At 43.1% G+C, this 25,945-nt stretch overlaps 1 protein-coding gene across 3 annotated transcripts in view; it reads left to right on the top strand.

The window, feature by feature from the left end:
- Positions 1-4,647, top strand: part of cdh8 (cadherin 8) — a 77,243-nt gene extending 72,596 nt beyond the window's left edge. For 2 of the 3 annotated variants that reach the window (XM_027024386.2, XM_027024385.2), the window contains exons 11-12: positions 2,002-2,253; positions 2,544-4,647. In XM_027024386.2, the coding sequence (XP_026880187.2) occupies positions 2,002-2,253; positions 2,544-3,037 (746 nt within the window). In that variant the 3' untranslated portion in view covers positions 3,038-4,647. Of the gene's footprint in view, positions 1-292; positions 2,254-2,543 lie in introns of all 3 variants that reach the window. The other variant, XM_035521006.1, reaches the window with a different exon arrangement.
- The last annotated feature ends 21,298 nt before the right edge of the window (positions 4,648-25,945 follow it).

Here is a 25,945-nt window from a genome sequence, read left to right as displayed (position 1 = left end):
CCCCAGACATGGCACAAAGCATGAGGGGTCAGCAGCTACTGAGGCACTTTTATGTGTGTGTGTGTGTGTGTGTGTGTGTGTGTGTGTGTGTAAGTGTGAGTGTGTGTGTATGTGTGTGTGTGTGAGTGAGTGTGTGTGTGTGTGTGTGTGTGTGTGTGTGTGTGTGTGTGTGTGTGTGTGTGTGTGTGTGTGTGTGAGTGCGTGTGGCTGTCTTCTGTATTGGGGACGAGTAGTGTATAAAAATGTATCCTTTGCAAAACATGCCAGGTTCTCTCTATAATCATGTTCACAGTAAATCCATGGTGAGCTCCTGTACTTCCATCTGGCTACAGACCTTCATGCAACCTTCCTCCTGCTCAGAGCTTCTCCTCTCCCTCCGTCAGAACCTCCGCAACACTAGCGGTAACTCTGCGCTTCCTGGAAAGTGTGCTTTGCGATTGCAGTTCCCAGAGGAGCTGGGGAGTGATTTCATCAGACGTGCTGTAACGCGTGTACTGTGGCATATAGCAGGGATCTGGAGTGCCATATGGTGCACGTGCACAGTGGACTCGTGAACACAGTGGAGTCCTGAAGTCCAATCTTCACATCGTACATCACGCTTTCAGTTTGTACTGTAAATATCGTGTGACATTAAACGCTCTGCTCTGGTTGTTAGCAGTTATTTGTATGTTTTTGGTTAAGGAACTCCAATCAGCTGTGTTACAGAAAAGTCCGTGTCACACAGCTCACCACAGCTCACCACAGCTCACCGATGGATCTCCACAGGCGAGACAGCTAAAGCCAGTCTTGTTCAGGACACCAGGCTTGGGAGGATAACGAGAGCTCGAGTGTGAGAAAGAGTTTTCAGTAAAAAAGTAAAACCATAGCAAATTTGGAGCTCGCATAATGTTTGAAAGCAACTCTTCACTGTTCCCTCTGAGCAGATAGCAGACGAACCTCAGTCCTGTGAATCTAATCTCGTGTGTGGTGCTCAGTGCTTCACACTGGAGTTGTGGGTATCTACTTTCTGTTTTCTTCCTCAGCCACGTGCGCAGGGCTGGCACACGGGGAGACTCGAGAAACTCAGCTCAGACGTATGGATGCAGGCGGCTTTGAATTACTGCAAAATCTAGACGCCATTTTGGGTGTATACTGTACTGTATGTATAAGCCGCACATGAAAACGGTTTTTTAAATGTCAAAATATTCTCTTAAAATTAGACAAATTAGCACTATTAGACCATTTTCTTCCACCACTGGCTATTACAAATAATAAATAAAAAGAAAATGTGGGTGTAATTGTGATAAAGCAGTTGAAAGCATCTACAAATAATTCCTTTGTGATCTTAGGAGGACAAAAAAATTGAAATCTTGAGCGTGCTATTAACTGAGATTAAATTGAGATTAAAGTGAGATTAAACTGAGCATGTATATGATAGAGGGACTCAGCCGGCCCAGGGAGCGCGTGTGTCTTTCATATACAGCTCACAGGTTCACCTTTATGAGCTGAAAAAAAATTCTGTTGCTATGCAAGACATTTCTGCGGTGAGAAATCATTTCCATAAAGCTTGCTGCTGCATTGTCTCAGCATCGACACGCCCTCGCAGCACCTCCTAAACCATTCCTTAGTTTTATTCATTTCTTTTTTTATTTCTTTTGAGTTTTGGGGGGGTTTGATTCCTGTATTCTGTGCAGTAATCCTCAGTCAATAGAATCAAATTTGGCCACAGAGAAGAATCTGGAGGGAGTATAAAACTGAACACATATGGAGGTTGGTGGAGATGAAGAAGTAGAATGGAGGTGGCGCTTGCTTTTTGGAAACGCCCTTGTCATGATACACCCTCCAGGACTCAGGACAGCCTTCTGCCTCTCTCTCTCTCTCTCTCTCTCTCTCTCTCTCTCTCTCTCTCTCTCTCTCTCTCGGCAAAACAGCAACTAAGTGGATTTGAGTATTTTGTTTTTTAAATAATAATAAAGAAAAAAATTAAAAATCATCGAAAGCCTCTGTTTGCTCCACCTTCAGACAACTCCATCAGCATTCTCGCCAAGCATGATTCCTTCCGGAGACAGAAGCAGGAGTTCTACCTGCTTCCCATCGTGGTGACAGACGATGGTGACCCGCCGATGAGCAGCACCAACACCTTGACCATCCGCGTGTGCGGCTGCAGCAAGGATGGTGTGGTCCAGTCCTGCAACCCGGAAGCCTTCGTCTTACCCATCGGCCTCAGCATGGGGGCGCTGATCGCTATCCTGGCCTGTATTATACTGTTATTGGGTATGAGCCCTCGCACAGCAAAACCCTTCAGTAGTGTTAGGGTTGCAAATTTTAGGCAATATTTTTTAATTTAATAAATTAGATGAGTCATTTGTTTTTAAGTTCTTTGTTGACATATTTTTAAAAACTATGACAGTTAAGATGGGGATGATTATTATTTATTTATTGTTGCTGTTGTTATTCTAACTTGACCAAACACTAACTTTAGGTTGAAATGTGTTGAAATCTTAACTTCAGCAGTAGTGTGACAGAGCCTGGAGTGTTTATGTGTTTATGTTGGTGTTTTCTAGTCATTGTGGTGCTGTTTGTCACACTGAGGAGACACAAGAATGAGCCTCTGATTATCAAAGACGACGAGGACGTCAGGGAGAACATCATTCGCTACGACGACGAGGGGGGCGGAGAGGAGGACACCGAGGCCTTCGACATCGCCACCCTGCAGAACCCGGACGGCATCAACGGTTTCCTGCCCCGCAAGGACATCAAGCCCGACCTGCAGTTCATGCCCCGACAGGGACACCATTCCGGCCCCAACGGAGTAGACGTAGACGAGTTTATTAACGTCCGGCTGCACGAGGCGGACAACGACCCCACAGCGCCACCTTATGACTCCATCCAGATTTACGGGTACGAGGGACGAGGATCTGTCGCTGGTTCACTCAGCTCCCTGGAAACAGCTTCGTCAGACTCAGACCAGAACTACGACTACCTCAGAGAGTGGGGGCCGCGCTTCCGCAGGCTCGGTGAGCTGTACTCGGTGGGTGAGAGTGACAGAGATCCTTGACTTCTGGACTTTGCGCACTCTTCGTCACCTTCCTTCACAGGACTTGTGTATTACGCTATGGGGGTTGCCAGATATTAGGCGCATTTGTTTAAAAAAATGGGGCCACCTTTTCCAGAACTGTTAGAGAGACACTGATAGCATTAGTCATATAACACATCCAAGTGCTTTGTAACTTTGGGCCGAACTTAGCGGTGTCTGTAGTAGGAGTGTGGTTAGATTACAGTCATTGAGTGTCTAGCAGTATTTCGGGTATTTGTTGTTCACTGTGACCACCAGACGCATCAGAGCGTAGATTCTCGGTAGTCGCTTGAAGAGACTTGACGGAAAGAGAAAAAAAGGTATTGGACATGCGGTGCCCCCTGGTGGCCTGGAGGAAGAACTACAGAGGCCTCAAAACGACTCCACTACCCAAGGAACACACATCCCTTACCGTCATTGAGCAAATGTCTGGGATCAAAACAAAACAAACACACCCCCCTCAACCCCCCTCAGAATCAACTATAAAGCAATATATGGTGTACATTACTCTGTTGAATGTATGTATGTAAGATTATCAGCGAGGCAGGACGAGTCTGTGATATTGGCTTTACTAGGTTCTAGTTGAGACACCATTTGATACTTAAAAGGCCAGATATGCTGAACAAGCCGGGTACGACTTGCAGCTCGCTTTGTACAAACTTTGTACTCATGCTCTTAGTGTGGTACACACAAATATTAGTAGCCTACAAAGACCGAGTTGAAGACCAAGTTGCTTCTTTTTACAGAAGCAACCATTAAATACCGTTGTATTTACACTTTTTTGGTACGTTGATCGTGTTTCTTCATTATAACTGTATGATTTATATAAATATATAAATATTCATTGCCGGTTGTTGGTTGTTTTGTGCCACAGGGTTCAGAAAAATGTGTCTTCTCTTCTCTTCTCTTTTTCTTTCTCTTCTTTGTCTTTGTTTTGTTCAGCTGCGTTTGTCACCCAAAAGCTACTTTACAAAAAAACAAAAAACAAACAAACAAAAAAAAAAGCAAAAAATGTGAAAAACGGCGTTGCAGTGACTGCAGAGGAGAGCCGTGGGTAAATTCTTCTGACAGTGACGTCCACGGAGGGTTTCGACTGATGCTGTGTGTGTGTAGTAATATACTGTGTGCAGTGTTACCAGTGTTCATTTAAGCACAACAGTCCACTGAATTTACTTCATTCCTGGTTTTTGTTTTTTTAGATTTTTTTTTAAAGCAGATATATGTATAACTCACTGGTAATATGAAAACCATAAAGTAAACACATACACTACAGACATGCTTGCTATTTGCTCCGCTGTACGACTCTAGAGCAGAGAACCAACGCGTGTATATAGTCCCGGCTGACATTCTTAGCTTTCTTTGAGAACATTTTGTCTATGCACGTTAGCTCTTGCACACGGATATCTCAGATAGCACCACAGTTGCATACATTATAGGGCATATGATCATTTTCAGTAGACTGGACACGATAGACTTACATGCAGATCAGATTTTCTACCGTGCTTTAATGCTTATATACTTGTATGTTTCATTATCTACTCTCTGTATTGTAATCTAAGATACCCATGTACTGTTTCCTACTTTGTGAAATATATTTTTATAAATACTCATGGTTGGAACATTCCTTAAGCATTAGACAAAGACAAGGTGTCACAGAAAACAAACGTAAAGGATTGCTTTCGTTTTTGTCAATGTCACATATAAATGACATATTGATTTATAAAGTTATAGAGATCAATATTGGTTAATGGTTTTGGATAGGCCAGTAGCGCACAACTCTCACCATGATGTTCCATCTTTCATGTCTGCAGGAGTGTGGAGGATATGTGCTGTGTTATTTCTTGTGCTATCGCGATGATTTCCCAATCTTTGTACATATAACCCACCACAATCTGATTAGAATTACATCCACTGGATAATCTCTTCATAACGTCATAATACAGTCTTGCTACATCAAGATAGATCGTAGAGGAAAACATTTTTTTTCATCCAACCGAAACCCCTTTTTTTGTATGAGAGATTCTGATAACTTTAATTATCTTTCCTTCATAGCATTTCCACCACAAAGCCGGAGCTTAGAGAGAGACTAAAATCCTCCTTCCTGCATCCTCAAAAACTGGTCATGATTGTATCATCTGAGCTTTACTATTCCCTTTGTTAATCCTGTCAGAAGATTAGAATTGCTCCTTGGCGTTATCTGTTTTCAGTATTTTCATGAACAACAGAAGTTCTTGATCTTGTCAGTTTGATCACTGTGCAAGACTTAAATTTATATAGCATGTTACACAGCTTGTGTGTAATGCCACACACACACACACACACACACACACACACACACACACACACACAGATACATATAAAAATACACACCTCTCCATGTGTATGTTACATATAAACTAGCATGATATTACTATTTATAGACTCATACTGCCATTTCGGTCATGCCCCAAGGCCAAAATTATAATATGAAATACAGAATTTAAATATCATTATCATACGTCCATGTCTCATAATGAGTGCAAAAATGTGTTTTTTTCCAGCATGTTAGTTTTGCATTTATTGTTTTAGTAAAAGTAGACAGGTGCTAATGTCTGAAAACATTCATTTGTTCCAGAATGAAAAAGGTGTCCTTGAATGGTATGGTTATTTCTTTTTCAAAATTAAGATCCCCTGCTCACCTCCATCACTGCCACCGACCCCACCGACCCCACACAACCCCACACAACCCCACACTACTCTCTCCAACCAATCCCATCACCCCATCCGTATTAAAAAAGAAATAAATAAAGCCACAAAATTGCAACAATGTCGCAACAATGAAGAAAGAAAGATTTTTTTACTTTACTGTATTTATTGCCTTCCAACCACAAGCGCAACAAAAGGTGTTTTAAATCAGACATTAGACGTTCTACTTGTTGATGTCTGATTGGCTGGCTCATTCTGCTTTCTTTATGTACCTCTGTAGGTGTTTAACAGCAGTATGCTGGGAGCAGATTATGCACCTGTGACAGTCTTATTTACCATCCCACACACAGCAAGAATCGTGACTTGAGCAAGAACACAGGAGCTGTGAGGGAAATCAAAACAGTTCGTAACATCACACAGAACAATACTAACCTTCTCTTCTACTCATATATTTTCCAAACTATATGTAAAAAGTCCATTACCAGTCTATTCCAGTATTAGATATGCTGCAATATTGATCTAGAAGCAGTGCTATTGAAGAGAGCTCTTGAAGGCATTTATTTGAGCTGGCACCCTGAGTATGCGACCCTCTGGTGGATCAACAGGAGGTCAGACATGCCACACCCAGTGCAGCTATCCAGGACCACACCATATGGGACATGATAAACTGAGAAAGGGCTTGAGTCCCTGCTGCAAGACACTTTTATAGCATCTCGATGGAAACGTATTCCTTACAGCACCTGCGGTATTCGACCAGGTCAACAATGTGTCCTTCATCCACAGTTGCAGAGCTCCTTTGCCTATGAGATCCAAAAATATATTTCAGTCTGGGCATGGCCATGTGCTCCTTCTGTCTGTGTGAGGCACTTGCTTTGAAGCAAAGGAGACCATTACCCAGGGTCAGCCAGGGTCATCACCCAGGGTCCATCACCTAGGGTTCATAACCCAGGGTCCATCACCTAAGGTTCATCACCCAGGGTCCGTCACCTAGGGTTCATCACCCAGGGTCCATCACCTAAGGTTCATCACCCAGGGTCCATCACCTAGGGTTCATCACCCAGGGTCCATCACCTAGGGTTCATCACCCAGGGTCCATCACCTAAGGTTCATCACCCAGGGTCCATCACCTAGGGTTCATCACCCAGGGTCCATCACCTAAGGTTCATCACCCAGGGTCCATCACCTAAGGTTCATCACCCAGGGTCCATCACCTAGGGTTCATCACCCAGGGTCCATCACCTAAGGTTCATCACCCAGGGTCCATCACCTAAGGTTCATCACCCAGGGTCCATCACCTAGGGTCTGTCACCCAGGGTCCATCACCTAGGGTCTGTCACCCAGGGTCCATCAGCTAGGGTCTGTCACCCATGTTTATGTATTTACAGTCATCCAAGTTTTCATCTCGTTTCAAAGTCAATATGTGGCATTAATATCAAGTTCAGCTCAATCTGTTTTCCCCACTTACATGCTACTGCTTTTCTCACATCCCATCCTACTTTTTTCTGTTTGTTGGTAAATATATTGATAGCCAAATGTCCTAGACAACAATTTTGTTTTGATTTCAGGGATCATAGGAACATCATCATATAATTGTCATTTGACCCAAGTTCTGCATGAATAACTCAAACTGTGACAGCTAAAGCTGCCTCTTCTTTGTTCAGTTGGTCATTTGGTATTAGTATTGTGTTTCTTCGTGCAATTATTATTCTAAATTTTCTTCTTTCATTATCATGGGTTGGCTGCTTCTCCATGATGCAGAAACAAGTCTGGAGCGAGTCTGTTCTAGAAGTGAATATCACCCACATGGATGTGCGGATTTAATGTGTTAAAAATCAGAAACTACAGTACAGTAGATTAAATACGTGTTAAACCACTTCTGGGAGTGCCAGCTCTTTCACCTGTGTGCGATCACGTGACCTGCTCTGCTCCCTGTCCTGCTCATGGTTCAGAATACTTAATTTTGGTCTTTACTAGCCAGGTTTGTGAATAACTCGGGTCCCTGTACTTCTCACTGTGTTCCACCTGACATGACAGCGTCCCTGCCTTGTTTTCAAACCCTGAGGTGTACTCTGAATTTTATTCTTGACCTGGTCTGAAACACTGGACCAACACATATGTAAAGAAAACAGATTCATATGGGAATACTACATACAGAAGGGATGCAAAATAAAGCATATGACAATTAAACCCCAGTTACACTCTCAACTTGTCGTCCTCTTCTTGCCAAATTGCTGACAACTCTTGCAGGAACCATCTGCCTCTTTATTTGAGTTCCAGAGCATGAATTCAATGACGCCGTTTCCTTCTGTCTCTGAGCTGCTAAATAAAGCACTTTCCCTTCTATTTCTCTCTCTTGGTTTTTCTCCAGAGGACACTGAAGCCTTGATGGGGACAAAAATAACTACAGACTACTGCCTAATTTGGAACCAGAGTAATTGGAAACTTTTTCATCAGTTCTTACCTTATTTATTTATTGCTTTTAGACAGGGGTTTTTGTATTATATTCTTATCTTCTTTTTGCCACATGTTCATCAGCAGCTATTTTTTGACAAGTCTTGGAGGTTTATCCAGTCAGATAAGCCAGGGACAGTTTGATGATGGTAATTAATGTAGCTGTGAAACCAATCAGATGGACATGTCTGGATTAGAACAGTCCCTGAGGGTCAGCATTTTAACAACAATGTACCAAGCATCACTCAGTTTAATTCTGTCTTAATAGCCTGTTTTAAAGACGAGACCTTTCTAAAGAGATTATCATGACGTTGCTGGAGACAATTCCTTCAGCCGGGATGCAGAGCATATCATCAATATGTACGGCGTGAATGCAAATGCTTCCCATCGATGTTGGTACTCCGAATAAATACATGTCTATCATCTCTGACATGTTTATTATCAGACATGTTCCTCACCCAATCAAATTAGAGAAATGGTCATTTTTGTCTCTTTTTTTTTTCTTGAGAGGTGAATTATGTGAGACAGACGGCCATTAAACAGCACCACAATTTGGTTACTTTTCCCTAAAGAACTTATTTGTGCATAGACACAGTTTTGGAGCTGAAAACGCTATTGCATGGGTGGAGAAAAATGCATTCTGCATGTACGCAGCAGTTCCGGGAGACAATCGCGTATAAAGCACGAGCACTTCACAAGTGCAGTGTGTTGAAAATCAATACGGCCTGACCAGAACCTCTTCAGCGCTGCACTTTGTCCTGATCTAGTGCTTAGCCGCCCTTAATGACCAAGGATATGTCACATGATCAACCACAAGCCATTTTGAACTCCTGCCTTCACGGAAGCTGGGTGTGATTAGAGATACCCCGAGCCTTTCTCTGACAGACGTCCAAGGGGTGAAAGCTTTTGTTTCCCTTGGCTGAGGATGGATCATGTTTACTGTTATAAGCCTGCCATGAGGGCTGTGGAATAAGCATCTCATGTTAAGTGGGGTCCAACTTTCAAACTTGCTTTTTTTTTCCTTCCACAGAGCAAAATGATGAGACATTTAGTAGATCAGCTTCTTTCTCACACAGATTGAGTGTTTTGAGGCTTCTCACTTGGTGTGGTTCCTTCATTGAAAAGGCATTTCAGTTCAGTGCTGCGCTTAATCAGGCCTGGATAAAATGGATTTATTATCAAATATGCGAACCAATCTCCGAGCATTACGGCATCTGCCTGTGTTTTAGTGCTGCGCTCAGAGAGGACTTCAGGGCTTAATGTGCTGCACCAGCTCCAGGTCCTGTTGAGATGTTGCCCTTCTCTTCGCAATGTCTTTGATAGTGCCATTCATATTTCATGACCAGTGTAATGCCAACGAGTCGAGTTGAGGCAGATGGGCATAAGGGGAGGGTGGGTGAACATAGAATTAATATTCAAAGGCATTAGAAGGTAGGCAGAAACCCTCCGGAAGAGGACGGATCCGGACCCTGCCTGACATTCTCTCCTCATTAGCATTTAGCTGCTTTGCTGGAGAATGGCCAGTCGTATATTGTGTTATATCTTTATCTGTGGTCAGGTTTATTAGCATTAGAACTATATTAGAATTCATTCAACTGTAGATTTATGCAGCTCTTTTTGGTACCTAATAAAATAAAAATGGAGTTTAGCTTATCAATTTTTATATTACATTGCTTTGCTGTGTCTTTCCTGCAGGTGTGATGTAGCCGACTACTAGGCACTGTTACGAACCCCAGGAACAACCCTCAGCCCTGCACAACCCCGCCCACTCGCACACACCCCCGATCTGACTCACCAGGATTCTAACACACACCTGATTCCCATTCCCCTCATTCCCACCCCCCTTTATAAGCTTCCCTTCCCCGTTTACACGTTGCAAAGTATTGCTTTACCTATGTGGCATACCGAGCGTTTGCTTGTGTCTTGTGTCTTTTCCCAGTTATCGACTCCTGCCTGCTTTCTAGACCTCATCTCCTGCCTGACCCTTGGACACCTCCCGGATGCTACCCTGTGCATCGACCCCGGACTGACCCAACCAAGCTTACCTGTCTGATTCCATGAATTAGTTTGTTTGCTAAAATAAAACCTCTTGCAATTTGGATCCTCTTCTGTGCATGTGCAAACAGAATACTTTGCCATTCATGGATCCAGCAGAGGTACAAAACAGACTGGCTGAGCAGGCAGTCTCCATGGCCAAGGATCTTTGCTTCAGTGAAACATGGCCATGGATCAGGCCTTCCTGACTTTGAAGGGGGCCCTTTGTTTTGGCACCCATTCTCCATCAGCCCAACCCTTTTCTTCTCTTCATTGTGGAAGTGGACGCTTCTGATGTAGGAGTGGGAGCAGTTCTGTCACAAAGACAAGGCACCCCACCTCGAGTGTAGCCCTGTGCTTTCTACTCCTGGAAACTACAACCCGCCGAGAGGAATTATTATGTAGGAAACCAGGAACTTCTCGTGGTCATACTTGCCCTAGAGCAACGGAGACACTGGTTAGAAGGGGCTGAACACCCCTTCTTGTTATACATGGACCATTGAAACCTGGAGTACCTACAGTCAGCTCAACGACTCAACCCAAGGCAAGCTAGGTGATCGTTGTTTTTCTCCCACTTTAATTTCACTGTGTCTTACAGACCTGGTTCCAAGAATCAAAAGACAGATGCCTTGTCACGCATCTATGATAAGGGGGAGACCAACCCGACTCCAGAGACCATCCTACCTAATAGCTGCTTCCTAGCTCCCATATGGTGGGGCTTCCGAGACATCCTGGAGAATGCTTTGAAGGATGACCCTAGCCCAGAGGAATGCCCCCCAGAAAAACAATATGTTCCAGCTTCCCTCTGAGGAATGTTGCTAGAATGGGCTCATATGACCTTATGTAATGGACATCTAGGTATCACTCGCACCACATGCATTTTGTCCCATACGTTTTGGTGGCCCTCCCTTCCTGACCATACACGTAATTACATAATGTCTTGTGCAGTCTGTGTCCAGTCGCACTCCCCTCGCACTCTCCCTGTTGGAAAGTTGCAGCTCCTTCCTGTGCCACATCACAACACACTTTATCACAGACTCACCTGCCTCTGATGGAAACACGGTTATAATGGTGGTGGTGGGCACCTTTTCAAAAATGTGTCACCTCATTCATTTTCCTCACTTGCCTACAGCCTTGGAAACAGAAGAAGCCATGTTATCTTATGTGTTTCGCATATTTGGTTTAGCAGAGGAGATTGTGTCTGATCGTGGTCCCCAATTTACATCACAAGTCTAGAGGAAGTTTTGTAAGAAATTGGCCATAACTATGAATCTCTCCTCTGGTCACCATCCCCAGTCCACTGGGGAGGTTGAATGTGTAAATCAAGAGGTTGGAAGGTTCCTCCACCAGTACTGTACCTCACAAACTGACTGGCACAAATTCCTCCCATGGGCGGAATGCGCCCACAACTCGCTCACGCACTCTTCCACTCAGCTCACTCCCTTCCATTTGATCTATGGTCATCAGCCAGCCCTCTTCCCGTGGGATAACTCCCCCACTGACATTCAGGCTTTAGATCAGTGGTTTCAACAGAGCTCTCAAACATGGTAGATTGCCCACGTCCACTTTACGCTTTATGCTTTGCACTTTATGCACCCAACAAACATTTGCCAATCATCACCTTAACCCCAACCTACAACTACATCTTGGTCAGAGGGTCCCGGTCTCAACCCTCCACATGAGGCTCAGACTACCAAGCAAGAAACTAAGCCCCCAGTACATCGATCCATTCAAGGTGCTTCGACAGATCTATACCCCAGGTATAGAAAGAATCCAAACTTCTATGTGTCTCTGTTAAAACCTGTGCACTAAAGTCGTGTGTCTGCAGCCATGACCCGCATCAACCCTCCTGCCCCTGTGGAGCTCAGTGGAGAACCGGCCTATGCCGTCCATGTGTTGTTGGATTCCCAGAGACGCGAAAGACCCTTCAGTATCTCATCCACTGGGAGGGCTATGGATCTGAGGAACAATCGTCGGTTCCCAGGGCTAGACCCCACTTTGCTTGCAGACTTCCACGCTGCTCACCCAGATCGTCTGGGCCCTCGGAGCCATGGTAGGCCCAGGGCTCCCCGTCCTCAGGTGTCTGGGTACCCATCAGGTGGGGGTTACTGTTACAGACCCCAGGAACAAACCTCAGCCCCACACAGCCACGCCCACTCACACACACCCCCAATCTAACTCACAGGAATTCCAACACACACCTGATTCCCATTCCCCTCATTACCAACCCCCTTTATAAGCTTCCCTTCCCCGTTTACACATCGCAAAGTATTGCTTTACCTATGTGACGTACCGAGCATTTCCTTATCCTTTGTGTTTTCCTGGTTATCGCCTCGTGCCTGCTTTCTAGACCTTGCCTCCTGCCTGACCCTCGGACACCTCCCAGACACTACTCCGTTCACCGACCCCAGACCGACCTGACCACGCTTACCTGTCTGATTCCTCGAATTAGTTTGTTTGCTAAAATAAAACCTCTTGCAATTGGATCCTCTTCTGTGTGTGTGCAAACATTACAGGCACTCGTAGGTGCTGTAGCTGCATTCTGAAGGCTTCTGTTTCTGAGGTTGGGAGCCCTAGTCTGTCAAAATGAGAGAGATAATGGAGAATGGTGTGAAAGTGTGGAGAACCAGTACAAGACACCCCAGCTGTACCCCTTCACCAGGACTGAGTCCCCAAATACAATTAAGGTTAAGCTCGTGTCCACCGCCCCAGTCCTGCATATACAGGTGCATATTTTTGCACACAGTCCTATTAAATAGGGGCTGCACAGGTTCTGTGGATAGGTTTGACATGAATAGTCCAATCTGACATGCCAGATTTCTACAGAGTGTGAAGGTATTTCCTCACAATGTGCGCCAAGAAAGAGCATCTACAGATCTCTCGCTTTCACTCTGCAGTAACCATTGGCTTGCCAGGCGTCTACAGCAGAATCCTGTTAAGGAGATGAGGAGCTAAGCTTTCCTAGAACTGTCTGAAAGGCTAAACGCTGTATGTGTAGCGATGGTGCGTCGTTGCGAGACAGGAAATTGCAGTCAAGTGTAAAAAAAGAGAAGAACTTTAGGTTACTAGAAAAGCTCTGATTAAGTATTTATTTTTGTTGTTGTTGTTGTGGTTGTTTTCATGCACATTTGAATGAAACAGAGCAGCACAGAGAGTCGGGTGAACAGATCAGAGAAGAGGAATTCCTGCAACTGCAGGTAAGCCAGACAACAGTGAGCCAGTGGCATGTTCACTGCAAGAAAACACCCAGACTGCACCAGGTCTGTCCTTTAATTTTAAGGCCACTAGACACTAAACAGAGTCCTCATGGATTAAGGCAGTTTGATGTAAATGGGACACATTGCGTTTCGTTTTCTAGCCAGGAGAGGGTTTTGCTTTTGTTCATTTGGAAAGGTTAACAAAGGAGCCCTGCTGAGCTGATTGCCTTGCAGCACTCAAGAGTATCGCCGGCGGTGGAGAGAGGAGAAGGGAAACATGATAAATCTGTCCAAGCACATTCACACACCAGCGATTCTACTTAATTAGGCAGAAATACTTTAATCAGAAAATCGCAAGCTTAAAAGAAAAAAGAAAAAAAAAACAAAAAACAAAAACGTCTGTAACTGACTCTCCTTCTCCGTGTTGCTGGGTGTGATTGAGAAGTACACTTTAAAGTAATTAAACCTGAGAGAACACATAGAAGGGCAGGCACAGACACTATTCAAGAGTAAAGCATCTTGTGCGTACCGCTGCACATGACCTGCGGTGCTTCAGCGGAATATTGGGCATGACGGCATTCGTTATAAACACCTTGAACATTCCGGTCCCACATCTCATTTGTTGTTGGACAGTAATTATCACCTAGGAGACAAACATGAATTATTATGTCCCAAATTGCTGCCGGACGTTTTTGATTAAAACATGAGGCATCTCACGCAGGACGTTTAATGAATTGATACTTGCACGCCGATTATGCGGTTCTGCTTACAGGAATGTGATGGTTTGAAATAAACAAAAACCAGTGTCTTGGTGTACCTGCCCCATGGCAAGGGGTGCACTGAGATGACTCAGCACAGACATGTCTGCCAATCCTGCTATTTCTGCATTAACATTCACCGGAAGTAATGATGGGGTCTGACTGAATGAAATGACTTAGCACATGACAGCTAGCTACTTTCTGCACACTTCATATATCTCTTTATTAGCACAATACATGTCTTTTATCCCAGAAAGAAAAAAAAAGAGAAATATTAGTCTCAGGGCGCTGTCCATGGTGCTCTTATTTAGCACTGCTGTTTTGGTCCATCAGGGCCTGCAGACGAGGACAGGCACAGTGTTGGTAATAAACACCCTCAGGCAGTCACCTCTAAAAAAACCTGCCTCTTAGAAGTCACTGGAATTAGAAAGATGAACAGCACTTTCCTGCCTCTCCTTTTCCAGACAATGCTCTACCCCCTCCAGTTAGTGATGATGCAGACCACAGCTGCAGGAGGAGGCAGAGCCTGCCCATCAGCACAGCACTTCGAGGCTCTGCCAATCAACACATTATTTCCAAGCCCTGCCCATCACCACAGTGCACAGTTAGTTTGTGTGATTGTTTAAAACACTGAATTACAATACTGTGGAAAATCAGATCACAGCTGAGCCACATGCTGTCTGTGATGCACCTGGTGCTGTGAGGCCCAGAAGACCAGCATGGTTGCCATTCAGTGCGGAGAGTGTGTGCGTTCCTCCAACTCCAGGACAGGTTGTGCGGTATTAGGCAAAGGAAGTGATTGTACTCCCTCTGAAATTTAGAGATTATTTAAATATCATTTGTATATGTATTTTAAATAGTAACCAAAATTGCTTTTTGTACAAGCATAACAAAGACAGTTTAAAAAAATGGTCAGTCGTATCTGCTCTCAGTGAGTGGTGTAGGATCGCTCTATGTGCAGAGTGAAGATTGTTCCAGAAACACAGACTGGAGAGGTTGTTCTCCTTCCTCAGTGTTCAACTGTAATTATGGGGATGATTGACATGTCTTTAATGTTTACTCCACCCACCTCAGCACTGGGACGTCGGGCAAAACGCGACATGACAACAGAAGTGACATCGCACAGGAACTCGGAGGAAAACAATGTCAACAAAGTGCCTTGAGGTGCAACGCGGAGATGCACGCCAGTGAGTGTAAACAAAAGAAGAAACCATTTCTGTTAAATGCTGACGCTACCTGGGAACAGAGGGGATCCGAGGGGCACGGCACAGCAGCCATGGCAACCACCTTGGATACAGTCGTGGAAACCACGGCAGAAATGGCAGAGCTGGTTCTGGCACAGAGGAAACACAAGATGTCTGGGGAGGTTTTTATATCACCCTGATTCAGCTGTTTTAACATCTTAGCAGCGAATTCCTGAGAAGTAAATACATGAGCTATGAAAATTTCCATGTGAGACTGAATCTAACCAAAATTCTGCACCTCTAACAAATGACCCAATTACGGAGAATTTCCAAACTTCTCTGCAGAGTTTAGATATCAGACTCAGAGAACAAAACAGACTAGAAAAAGTTTTAGTTTTTGAAGTCCAAACCTGTCCAAACCTCTGAGGAACACATTCAGACAGCACTGTGTCTATATGAACATTTCAGGGAAAAATCCTAAAATGCATTGCAATGTATATATTTCCTGCACACACAAGACAATGATATCAAGGTGGATATATTTAGGATGCGAATCTGTAGAACCTTCAATGCTTAGCATTGCAATATTGCTGAGAATAAGGGAAGAATATTAGAAAGTGTTGTACAAGGATTAATTTGACCCACTAGTTCTACTGGTGACTAAACTAATGTTTGGTGTTTGGTGTCTGGCACATTCAGTCTTCTTCCCAAAGAATCATGGTCTAAACAACTGTTACATTGTAACAGATAAGTTACGAATAATTACATTTCAAAGTGTCAGAGGGGAGCTGGATTATTCTTAAATACTCCAGAAGAGGACACCGTGCCTTACAGGACTGACATGTACAGGTTACTAATGTCACTCTCATTTGTCAAATTTAACAGAAGCAGGTGGAGTTTCCCTTTGGTTTTGTCTCTGCCTACCTGCCACAAGCAAACAGAGTTGAGTGTAAGAACAAAAAACATTCTTACATACGTAAATATGGTCAAATGTATTTATGAAAGATTGATTGAATGAAGAGAGTATAGATTTCTGAGATTGCAGGAGAGTGTGACATATTTGTAAACCCCCAAAAAAAGATTCATCATGACGATCATCTCTAGTCTTGTGATGGCCAGCCTGTCCTGTTATGCTCATACGATCTCTCACTAATTAAATGGGCTGAAACAGTGTTGCATAGCACTTTTATGCATTTCAGTTTTGTCAGCAAGTTTCCAAAGGCACCCATCTGAATTTCAAATGATAAATATGAACCCTACTCTAAGAGAAGCAATTACATTAAAGCCAACATTATGGAAATAAAGACAAAAACCTACAAAACATAATTTAATTTTCTGCATTTAGTTTCGTGCAGGGATGTGGAGCAGAGAGCAGCGTGTTTAATCTGGTAATTTTAAGAGCTTAGTCTTCACTGAAAGCCAAATTAAGTCAAGCGTAAGTGAAATATTTACATTGTGGCAATCCTATAAAATGGCCTTCTGTGTGTTATTATGTCTGAGGGTAACATCCTCGTGCATTTAAAGATTCCCAGCACAGAAGAGCAGAAAAGGCTTGTGGTAAAACGTGAGAAAATATCCATCGCTCCTGACAGCGGCACCATGCCCTGAAACAGCGCAATGATCTTGAGCTTAAGGTAATGCTTTTCTTAACCATACTCGAACTATCAATACGTTTTACCTGAATCCTGGCAGAAAGTGACTGATTGAACTTATTTTTAATTATCGTTAACAAATAAATAATGTAGTCTGTTTGAGGTGCAGATCGGAGAGTCTGGGTCTGGCGTTAGCAGATATATGGATTTCAGTCTGCAGGAACATCGAAAACCCCCTCAAGAAGAATCATTATTTCATTGGACAGACCCGGGGTTATAAATAGGGCCATGAAGTTCTTGGGCGGTCTATTCTTTGTTATCAATCCATGCCAATTTGTTCTATCGATCACAGGGTGAGCGGAGGAATGAGGCATCTTCTAAAACACCAGCAAGACAAACTCAGAGATTGGGCTATCATGGATAGTGTGTTCGCAAAATGTTCTCAAACTGCATATTATAAGTTTGAATGAGTAGCTCAGTGAAATAAAGCACATCATATGGAACGTGTCCCTTTTACAGTGTTTAACTGGTAATATGTGCTGAATTCATCAGAATATACTAACCATGCCAATGTTTGGAAACACTTCATTATGTAACTGCAGACAGTGCATCTCTGCATACTCTCTGTTTTTGCCCCCTTTTAGATAAAGTATCTACTTTGCTGAGCTTGTGTTCTACAGCACACAATGCAATTTACCAAGATAATGTTTTGTAAACTGGACACAGGAGGGAGCTTGCACGAAATCTGCTTACGATACATTACTGCTGATTTACCTAGTGAACAGAGTTGTTTGTACAGGGTCAGAGTGGAGCAGGCCGAAAGCACAGAGGTGAACAACAGAGTTCAGTGTGTTTTTGTGAGAAATGAGATATAGCTTGTCATCGAGCATATGCAAAAGAGAATGGGAGAGAGAGAGAATAATAGATGGAGAGAGAGAGAGAAAGAGAGATCAGTGTGTATAACAGTGATGGAGAGGTGGGACACCAAACACAGTACTGAGTTCAGTGTGTATAACAGTGATATAGAGATGAGACACCAAACAGTACTGAGATCAGTGTGTATGGGCAACTTCTGAATGCATGAAAGGATAAAACTACAATTAGCAAAATTCATTTTATCCATCTGAAACAAAAAGTAATTCTAACTTTCATCATGTCTCATAATAAATATCTCCATGCCCTATGTTCAGTTATCGCTGCTGTTTTTCACTAACAGCTTTTAGTTTTTAGATGGACTGGTTTGATTTTGCCACAGAACATTTACATTTACATTTACATTTACGGCATTTAGCAGACGCTCTTATCCAGAGCAATTTACAGAAGTGCTTTGTCGTTTACTAATAGAACGCATCCTAGTACTGTAACGTCAGATGCAAGGATCAGTAGTGTGGAACATATGACTCTGGTTATTTAACATGTAACACTCAAACATGCACACTAACGGAGTCAAACACCAACAACACGAACGCGTAAATGACAGACTTTTATACATATGATAACCACACAATGAGGAAGAGGTGTGAGACACAAGGAGGGCGTAGCCACACTGACAAACACACACACACACACACACACACACACACACACACACACACACACACACGAGACGTTCGGGGGAGGGGCCGTACCCTGACAAGTGCAGTAGACTAGAGTCAAAGATACCAACAAACTAGAACTAGAATAGTGTAGAATACAGGGATCACTGCTGATGCCTAGAAGTGCAAACACATATAAGCTCTTAACAGACAACAGCCAGTGTAATAAACAACAAACAATACCCTACAATAAGTTCTAGAGTTTCAGTTAGTCAGCATAGGAGCAGGGTCAGAGGTCATTTAAATATTCCACAAATAGACGGGTCTTCAGTCTGCAAGGGACTCTGCTGTCTGGACAGCCAGAGGAAGTTTGTTCCACCGTCTGGGAGCCAGGACAGAGAATAGTCTCCATGCTGGTCTCCATGAGACTTGAAGCCTGGTGTTTCAAGCTGAGCCATACTTGAACATAAGCATGTGACAACAACCTACTGTGTCCTAGTGAGACATAGAGATGTGCTTACATATCACTACACATGCTAATAGCAGGTGATGGTTGTGAGGACAGAGGTCACATGGTACCTTTATAATGAACTACAGCATCTCAACAATTAAAAAAAGTGAATGTTGTCATAATTAAATATTTAGTTTCATATTAAATTTCTCATGCAAAAAACTAAATAAGCAAAAAAAAAAAAAAGATTTACCTAAAAGGTTTATTTCAGAGTTAAATGTGTATTGACAATTATCTGAGTAAAATGTTTTATTAGTTTTTGGTAAAATTGTGCAATAAAACAGTATAGTATACTGGGCAGTGAATACATATTTTTGGACAATGCTGTAGATTGTAAAAACATTTTATAACCAAACTGTAGTATGTTTTAGATTGCTTTTAAAAAAAAAAGTCTTCCGATGCAATTAGATGTGTAAAGGTATGGTGTTCAGATCAGTGTACGTTTACTAAGTCAGCAAAGGAACGCACAATCGAGTCATGTTTGCAACCTCTAGGTAAACATTAATTAAAAATCCTAACTGGATTTCATCATACTTATATTGACAGATGCACAAAGGGATGAATCATAATTTAATCATTTGTCTAGATTGTTTACAGTATTGATATTCTGCATATCTCAGGGGAGTACACAGATAAGTAAGCAACCCTGAGATAACAGCCAGCAATGTGTTTATGGGATTCCAATTGTTTGTTTAAGACAGGGTCCTGTTTGATAGATGTTGTCCTTGAGAAAACGATGCAACACAATTATGTGAATTGATTAGACATAATGAAAAAAATAAAGTTCTTAAAATGCAAGTGAAGAATGTTTTATATTTAAAAATATATATGTTGCATGGGCAAACTGACAATGTTTTACTAATAGCTGACTAATAATTAACAAGTACAGAAAACTAATAGGTTTTAATTTAAAGAGTAAAGATGATGTCATAAAGAGAAAATTCTATTTAATTCAGCTGTACTAACATAATACCTTTAATAACAAACAATGTCTTGCAGCCATTCTGCAGAAGTTCTGCAGAAGACAGAGTATTTGGGGTGGAGTTCTGAGAACTTGCTGCCTTGTGGTAGAATTCCCCAAACCCTCCCACTATCCACAGCCTTTCTGCAGTCTGGAATGACATCTGCATATGGCTGTGCTATTCATGGTTATGCTTGGAAAGCTGAACAGTGAAATCTGAAGGTTCATTATAGTGCAGAAGGAGCTTCACCAGTTTATTCAGATGCGATACGCATGACCTCTGGGTTTCTCCAATGGATGAAAGTACCAGCCGTTGGTTCAGCACCCAAAGAAACCGCAATATGTTCTGACGTCCACAGGCTCTGAGACATCGCTGCGCCAGGAAACAAAACTCAGCAGTCCAGGGATACGCCCCAGCTGACCCCAAACTAAGTGCCAACTAACCCACAACTAGAAAAACAACCCAGCGCAGAATTCAGTAGAACAGGCCTGAAAGCACCAAGGCTGGGAGAAAGAGGGAGATGTTGTAGGGAGACTGGGCTCACCAGGCTGGGGCTGGATGTGGAGGGGACGGCTAAAGAGAGAGAAGAACAGATTATGGGTGAAAAGCAAACAGAAGAAGGAGAAGGAGAAGGGAGAAGGGTTGGAATGATGAGTGAATGGGTTATGATGAATATGAGGGTAGATGTAAAGGGTTTGGGATGAGAATGGATTGACTTAAGGAGGTGGAGCTGGGTTCAAAAGATGAGGCCCAAATTATACACTCTCTGGAAGAAAGAGCTGTGCTTGTGCAGACAGAGGCACACACTGGGGTCTCCTGTGAAACTTCACCACTTTAGATCGAAGTGTGAAAATGAAACATGATACAAATTAAAAAGGTTTCACTTCAGTAAATGGCAGAGGGATGAAATAAAGAACTGGAGAGATGTATGCTGTCAGTACAACATGCAGGCCTGAGCAACCTTGAATATTCAAGAACTTGCAAATCATTGTGCTGATGTGATGCAACAAGACTGTGAGGAAGGTTAGACAGACAGATGAGACAGGTTAGACAGAGTAATATCAGTAAGAGATGCAATATGGGGTTTGTGTGTGTGTCAAGAGTGTATTTCTGAGTCAAGAGGGTATTTCCGATTTGGTGGTTGCACTCAAAACTGAGGAATACTGGGGAAAACGTGTTCCATTAAATGATAAAACAAGGACTACCATGTTTAGCCTGATGGACACTGCCAGTAGGAAGTGTAGTAACGTTCTCTGGGCCATCAGGTAAAACCTTCTACCCACCTTGATGCTTCTTACTTGGAATTTGAAGGGCAATAAATCAGTGAGTTTCCATGAAGGACGGAAAAAGGGGATGGAAGGAGGGATAACAGAAAGACGAGTTTAGAAGTGACGCAATATGTCAGGGACCAGCAGTTGAATTTCTTTACCAAGTTTGAAAGCTGCACCTTGAGCGATAGTAAAATCAATAAGCTTGTATGGGAAAGTATAATGGCAAGATAGCAGGGTTGTAAAGATGAAGACTATCAGTAGGAAATGCAGCTATGTGCTCAGGGTCAGCAGCAGAAATCTGCTCTCAGTAGGAGGCTATAGTTCAACATCGCAGAAGCCGTGAAATCTGAGCCTTTCTATGAGACGATGCAGGGATTTCAAGGTTTGCTAAAATGAGCATCAGAATGGAACTCGGACCACCTATAGTGTTCACCTGCAGACAAGAGAAGAACTGGGTAGAGGAGCAGAAAGAAGGAGAGAAGGGGTTTGAGGAAGAGAGGAAGAGACAGAAAACGCAGATGCCAGACAGACGACGAGCGTGACCCCAAGTGTCACCAGCCATCACAGTCTCTGGGACAACATTGCTTAGCTTGTGTACCAATGTGGTAACCTCACGCAAAGGCCTAGTGTTTAGCATTCAGGAGACTTGAAGCACAACCAACCTTGTTTGTCTTATGTCCACTGTAAAAAAATAATGGTTATTTTAATTTAAAAATGTAAGTATCTAGGCTGCCTTAATAATTTTGAGTTAAGTGAACTTTAAAGAATAAGATAATTATTTAACTCAAAACTGTATTGCGACCCAGCATCCCCAAAACGATGAAGCAACCCCACACTCGTGTGTGACATGCCAAGACGTTGGGGTACGGAGCATGAGTCATTGGCTGAAAGCACTGGAGCAGTGAGAGTCAATCCCAGAGCTGCGAGGTCTGGACTCTGAGAGTGAGCAGGCTGTCCGAGGAAGTGAAGTGATGCAGACGGAAGCACCTGGAGAGGAGAGAACACTTAACACCACCAGTCCTGCCCAGCAGAGTCTGGGCAAGAACTTCACCACCGAGATCAGAGCGAAAGTTGGGAACACATTTTGGAAGTTAGCCAGGAGTTTCACCCACGGTCTTCTTTCCAAACTTCAGTTATTGCGTAACCCTATGATGCGATCTGTCCAGACATGGATAACTCAGGAGATTTCACTGTGGAGGTAGTCACACATATCTTACATAAGGGAGATGTCAGGAAACCAGCTGGAATGGGCTTTTCCCACGTGTTCACGGAGATTAATGCTGTAAAATGTGGTGCAAATCACTCAGATACAAATAGAGAACATACCATGTGTGGTTAATTTCCTTTAAGACAGAGCCGAGGTCTCATATCAGGAGCAACGGTAGCTGATATTAAACCTGTACGGTCTTGACAACCCTTAGACCAGTCCAAAGTATCCACAGTAATTCTACTTTTTGTGGGTCTCATGCTAACATAGACCATCGCTGTGTATTACAAGCGTTTTTCAGCAGGCTGGATTTGAGTCCCAGGCAGAGGCCCATTAGCCATTAGCCGTTAGCCGCTAGCCTGTTAGCCGCTAGCCTGATAGTCGCTAGCTCATTAGCCATTAACCCATTAGCTGTTAGCCCATTAGCCATTAGCCCATTAGTTGCTAGCCCATTAGCCACTAGCCAAATAACTACTAGCCCATTAGTTGCTAGCCTGTTAGCCATTAGCCCATTAACCACTGGCCCATTAGCCTCTAGCTGCAGCACCATCTTGCATGGGCATTTTTCCAGAGGGCTGTGTTTGCTTACTGTGGTTAAATTGTTTGTCAAGTTCTTCTTGTTTTGGATTTGTTTTGTCAAGTGTCTAGGCTGAGATAATGTATTAAATGTTAAGATTGAGTAACGGTTGGGCCTTTATACCAGTGCTGTCATGCTGCATCTGTAGCCAATGAAACAAATCCAATCTAATCTGGCCTATTCTATCCATGTTCACGTTATGTTTTAATCTAATCCGGCCCATTCTATCTACGCTCACGTTATATTTTAATCCGGAAGGAAAAATCTCATTTTGGGCCCCTTGAAGGGAATGATTTTTGCTGTATCTCCATTACTCATAGCCATCCACTGGCTGTCCGTCACAAGCCCAGTGATGCGAGCGAAAGAGACACCAGATGACCAGTGACCAAGTGACCTTTTTGAACACCTTCTCTACTGAGCTGTCCAGCAGCTTCCACTGGTATTTACAGTAACATTTCAATACATCCAGCCTGGTCAAAGATAAAATAGTCATTTGACCTTTAGGGAGAAAGACTTACTTAAATGCTGTCATGTCATTTAGCCTTAAAAAAAGTGAATGTGTAGGTCCCCTATGTAGATGTGACCCTCATTATATAGTGGGAGATGAAGAGGGGCGTTTTTGGCCAGCACTGTTGTTGAGTGCTTTGTGGAGGGACCATGGTGTTGTGTCTCTCTTTGTGGAGTGTCCATGGTGCTGTCTCTTTGTGGAGGAACGGTGGTGTTGTGTGTGTTGTATCTCTCTTTGTGGAAGAACCATATTGTTGTGTCTCTCTTTTTAGAGGAACCGTGGAGTTGTATATGTTGTCTCTCTCTTTGTGGAGGAACCATGGTGTTGTGTCTCTCTTTGTGGAGGAACCATGGTGTTGTGTCTCTCTTTGTGGAGGAACCATGGTGTTGTGTCTCTCTTTGTGGAGTGTCCATGGTGCTGTCTCTTTGTGGAGGAACGGTGGTGTTGTGTGTGTTGTATCTCTCTTTGTGGAAGAACCATATTGTTGTGTCTCTCTTTGTAGAGGAACTGTTGAGTTGTGTATGTTGTCTCTCTCTCTTTGTGGAGGAACCATGGTGTTGTGTCTCTCTTTGTGGAGGAATTATGGTGTTGTATATGTTGTGTCTCTCTTTTCTCTCTGCTTCCAAAATTTGGTAGGTCATGAAAATAAAGATGGCATCTCTAATTACAATGCACAAACACACACTTGCACAAACAGGACAACACACAATCTCTTACAATCACACACACACACACACACACACACACACACACACACACACACACACACACACATAGAGGCATACAAACAATCCAAGACCCCACATCTGCTTGAAACTGAAACAAAATGGATGCCTGCCCTTTGGGTGTCTGGCAAATGAATACTGTTGACAGAACAATTAGCATTTAAAAGGAAGAATAACCTTTGCTCAATACATCATTTTTACTGCTGTGGACATTTCACCAGTAACAGGAGTGGTCTCTCTCTCTCTTTCTCTCTCTCTCTCTCTCTTGCTCTCTCTCTATCTATCTATCTATCTATCTATCTATCTATCTATCTATCTAGCTATCTATCTATCTATCTATATATATATATATATATATATATATATATATATATATATATATATATATATATATATGAGAATGTGGTGAGAGAGAAAGAGTATGTAGTAGGCTTTGGCTCAGGTGACATGAGCCGCCTTTATTTCCGTGATCCAGAGCTGTCATTTCGAGTGCTTCGGCCGAGAGCAGCAGGGTTTGTCTCTGTTGGCAGTGATATGACCAACTTCCTTCTGCACTGCTAATGAGCTCAGTCTTCTACATCACATGAATCTCGTGGGTCTAATTCAGACATTTTTCCTTTTTTGCAAGGCAAGGATTCAGAAAAAGTGTGGTCTGTTTAGACAGTGCAGACATGTTCTGCCTATAGCGAGGGGAAAATCCTTGGAAAGAATGTTGTGATAATCCCTAAACTCTCCTAGATACCAAACCACATATGCTCTATGACAAGAAACCTTCAACAGCATGTTTCTATTCTCTGTGTCTCTTGTCGGTTTGCTGTTTGTGCTCAGTAGCCACGGTGATCTTTGACTTGGGGGTGCCTCGATCCATGGTATGAGGCCAGCCGCAGTGCACATGCCTGTTTAGCTGCTCTAATAAACAGTTAGTTGACTGCAGAGTCACATAGCTAAAAGACTAAACAATCTCACAGCTATGCAAACAGGACCAGAGGCCCAGAAATGAGAAAGCTTACACTAGGTCATTTCAAGTTATTCGAGAATGTAACTTTCCCGAATAAGCCAAGTTTCTACTGCTGTCTGTCTGAAGGAAACAGATTTTTGGTGTTTTGAGATTTGTTAGTGTTGTGACACAGTCACCACGTTCCGTGAGACGCCATGTAAGATAAGAGGTTGTGTTGTCACCAGGTATTACGCAGGGCTGAGGAAGTTCCTGATGAAACAGCTGTCCGATGTCTGCAGCTCTCTCTAATCAGTCAGCCATACCATGGAGTGGTACGACACAACTACATTAATCTCCCCATTAAACAATAGCAGAACTCCATAACCCTTCTGGTTGCTGTGTGGAAGCCATGTTCAACAGTCAAGCACGCCACGTACATGGACTCAGAGACTAAGACGAAGCATAAACATGCAGCAGTGGGGTGTTATTGATTTATTATTATTTTTTGAATACCCATTTGTTTCATTTTTTAATGGGTGCACCTGATAAAACAGAGTCTAGTGTGGTTTCATGTGTAACCCTACGGCAGTGTTAACGTCCTCACCTCAGCTGGTGTTAGCTGTCTGCCTCTCACAACAGAACGAGACTGGTGCATAGCCTTGCAAATCTTTAAGAGTGGGTGGATCCTTATGAAAAACTCAAGCAATCATAAATATTAAAGAGTAGGTTACTAGGCAGATTTGTCAAAAATAGGTC

The sequence above is a fragment of the Electrophorus electricus genome, chromosome 21 (assembly GCF_013358815.1).
Source record: "Electrophorus electricus isolate fEleEle1 chromosome 21, fEleEle1.pri, whole genome shotgun sequence".
Classification (NCBI taxonomy): domain Eukaryota; kingdom Metazoa; phylum Chordata; class Actinopteri; order Gymnotiformes; family Gymnotidae; genus Electrophorus; species Electrophorus electricus.
Note: the sequence above shows the minus strand (reverse complement) of the source record. Positions and strands in the feature narration are given on the sequence as shown.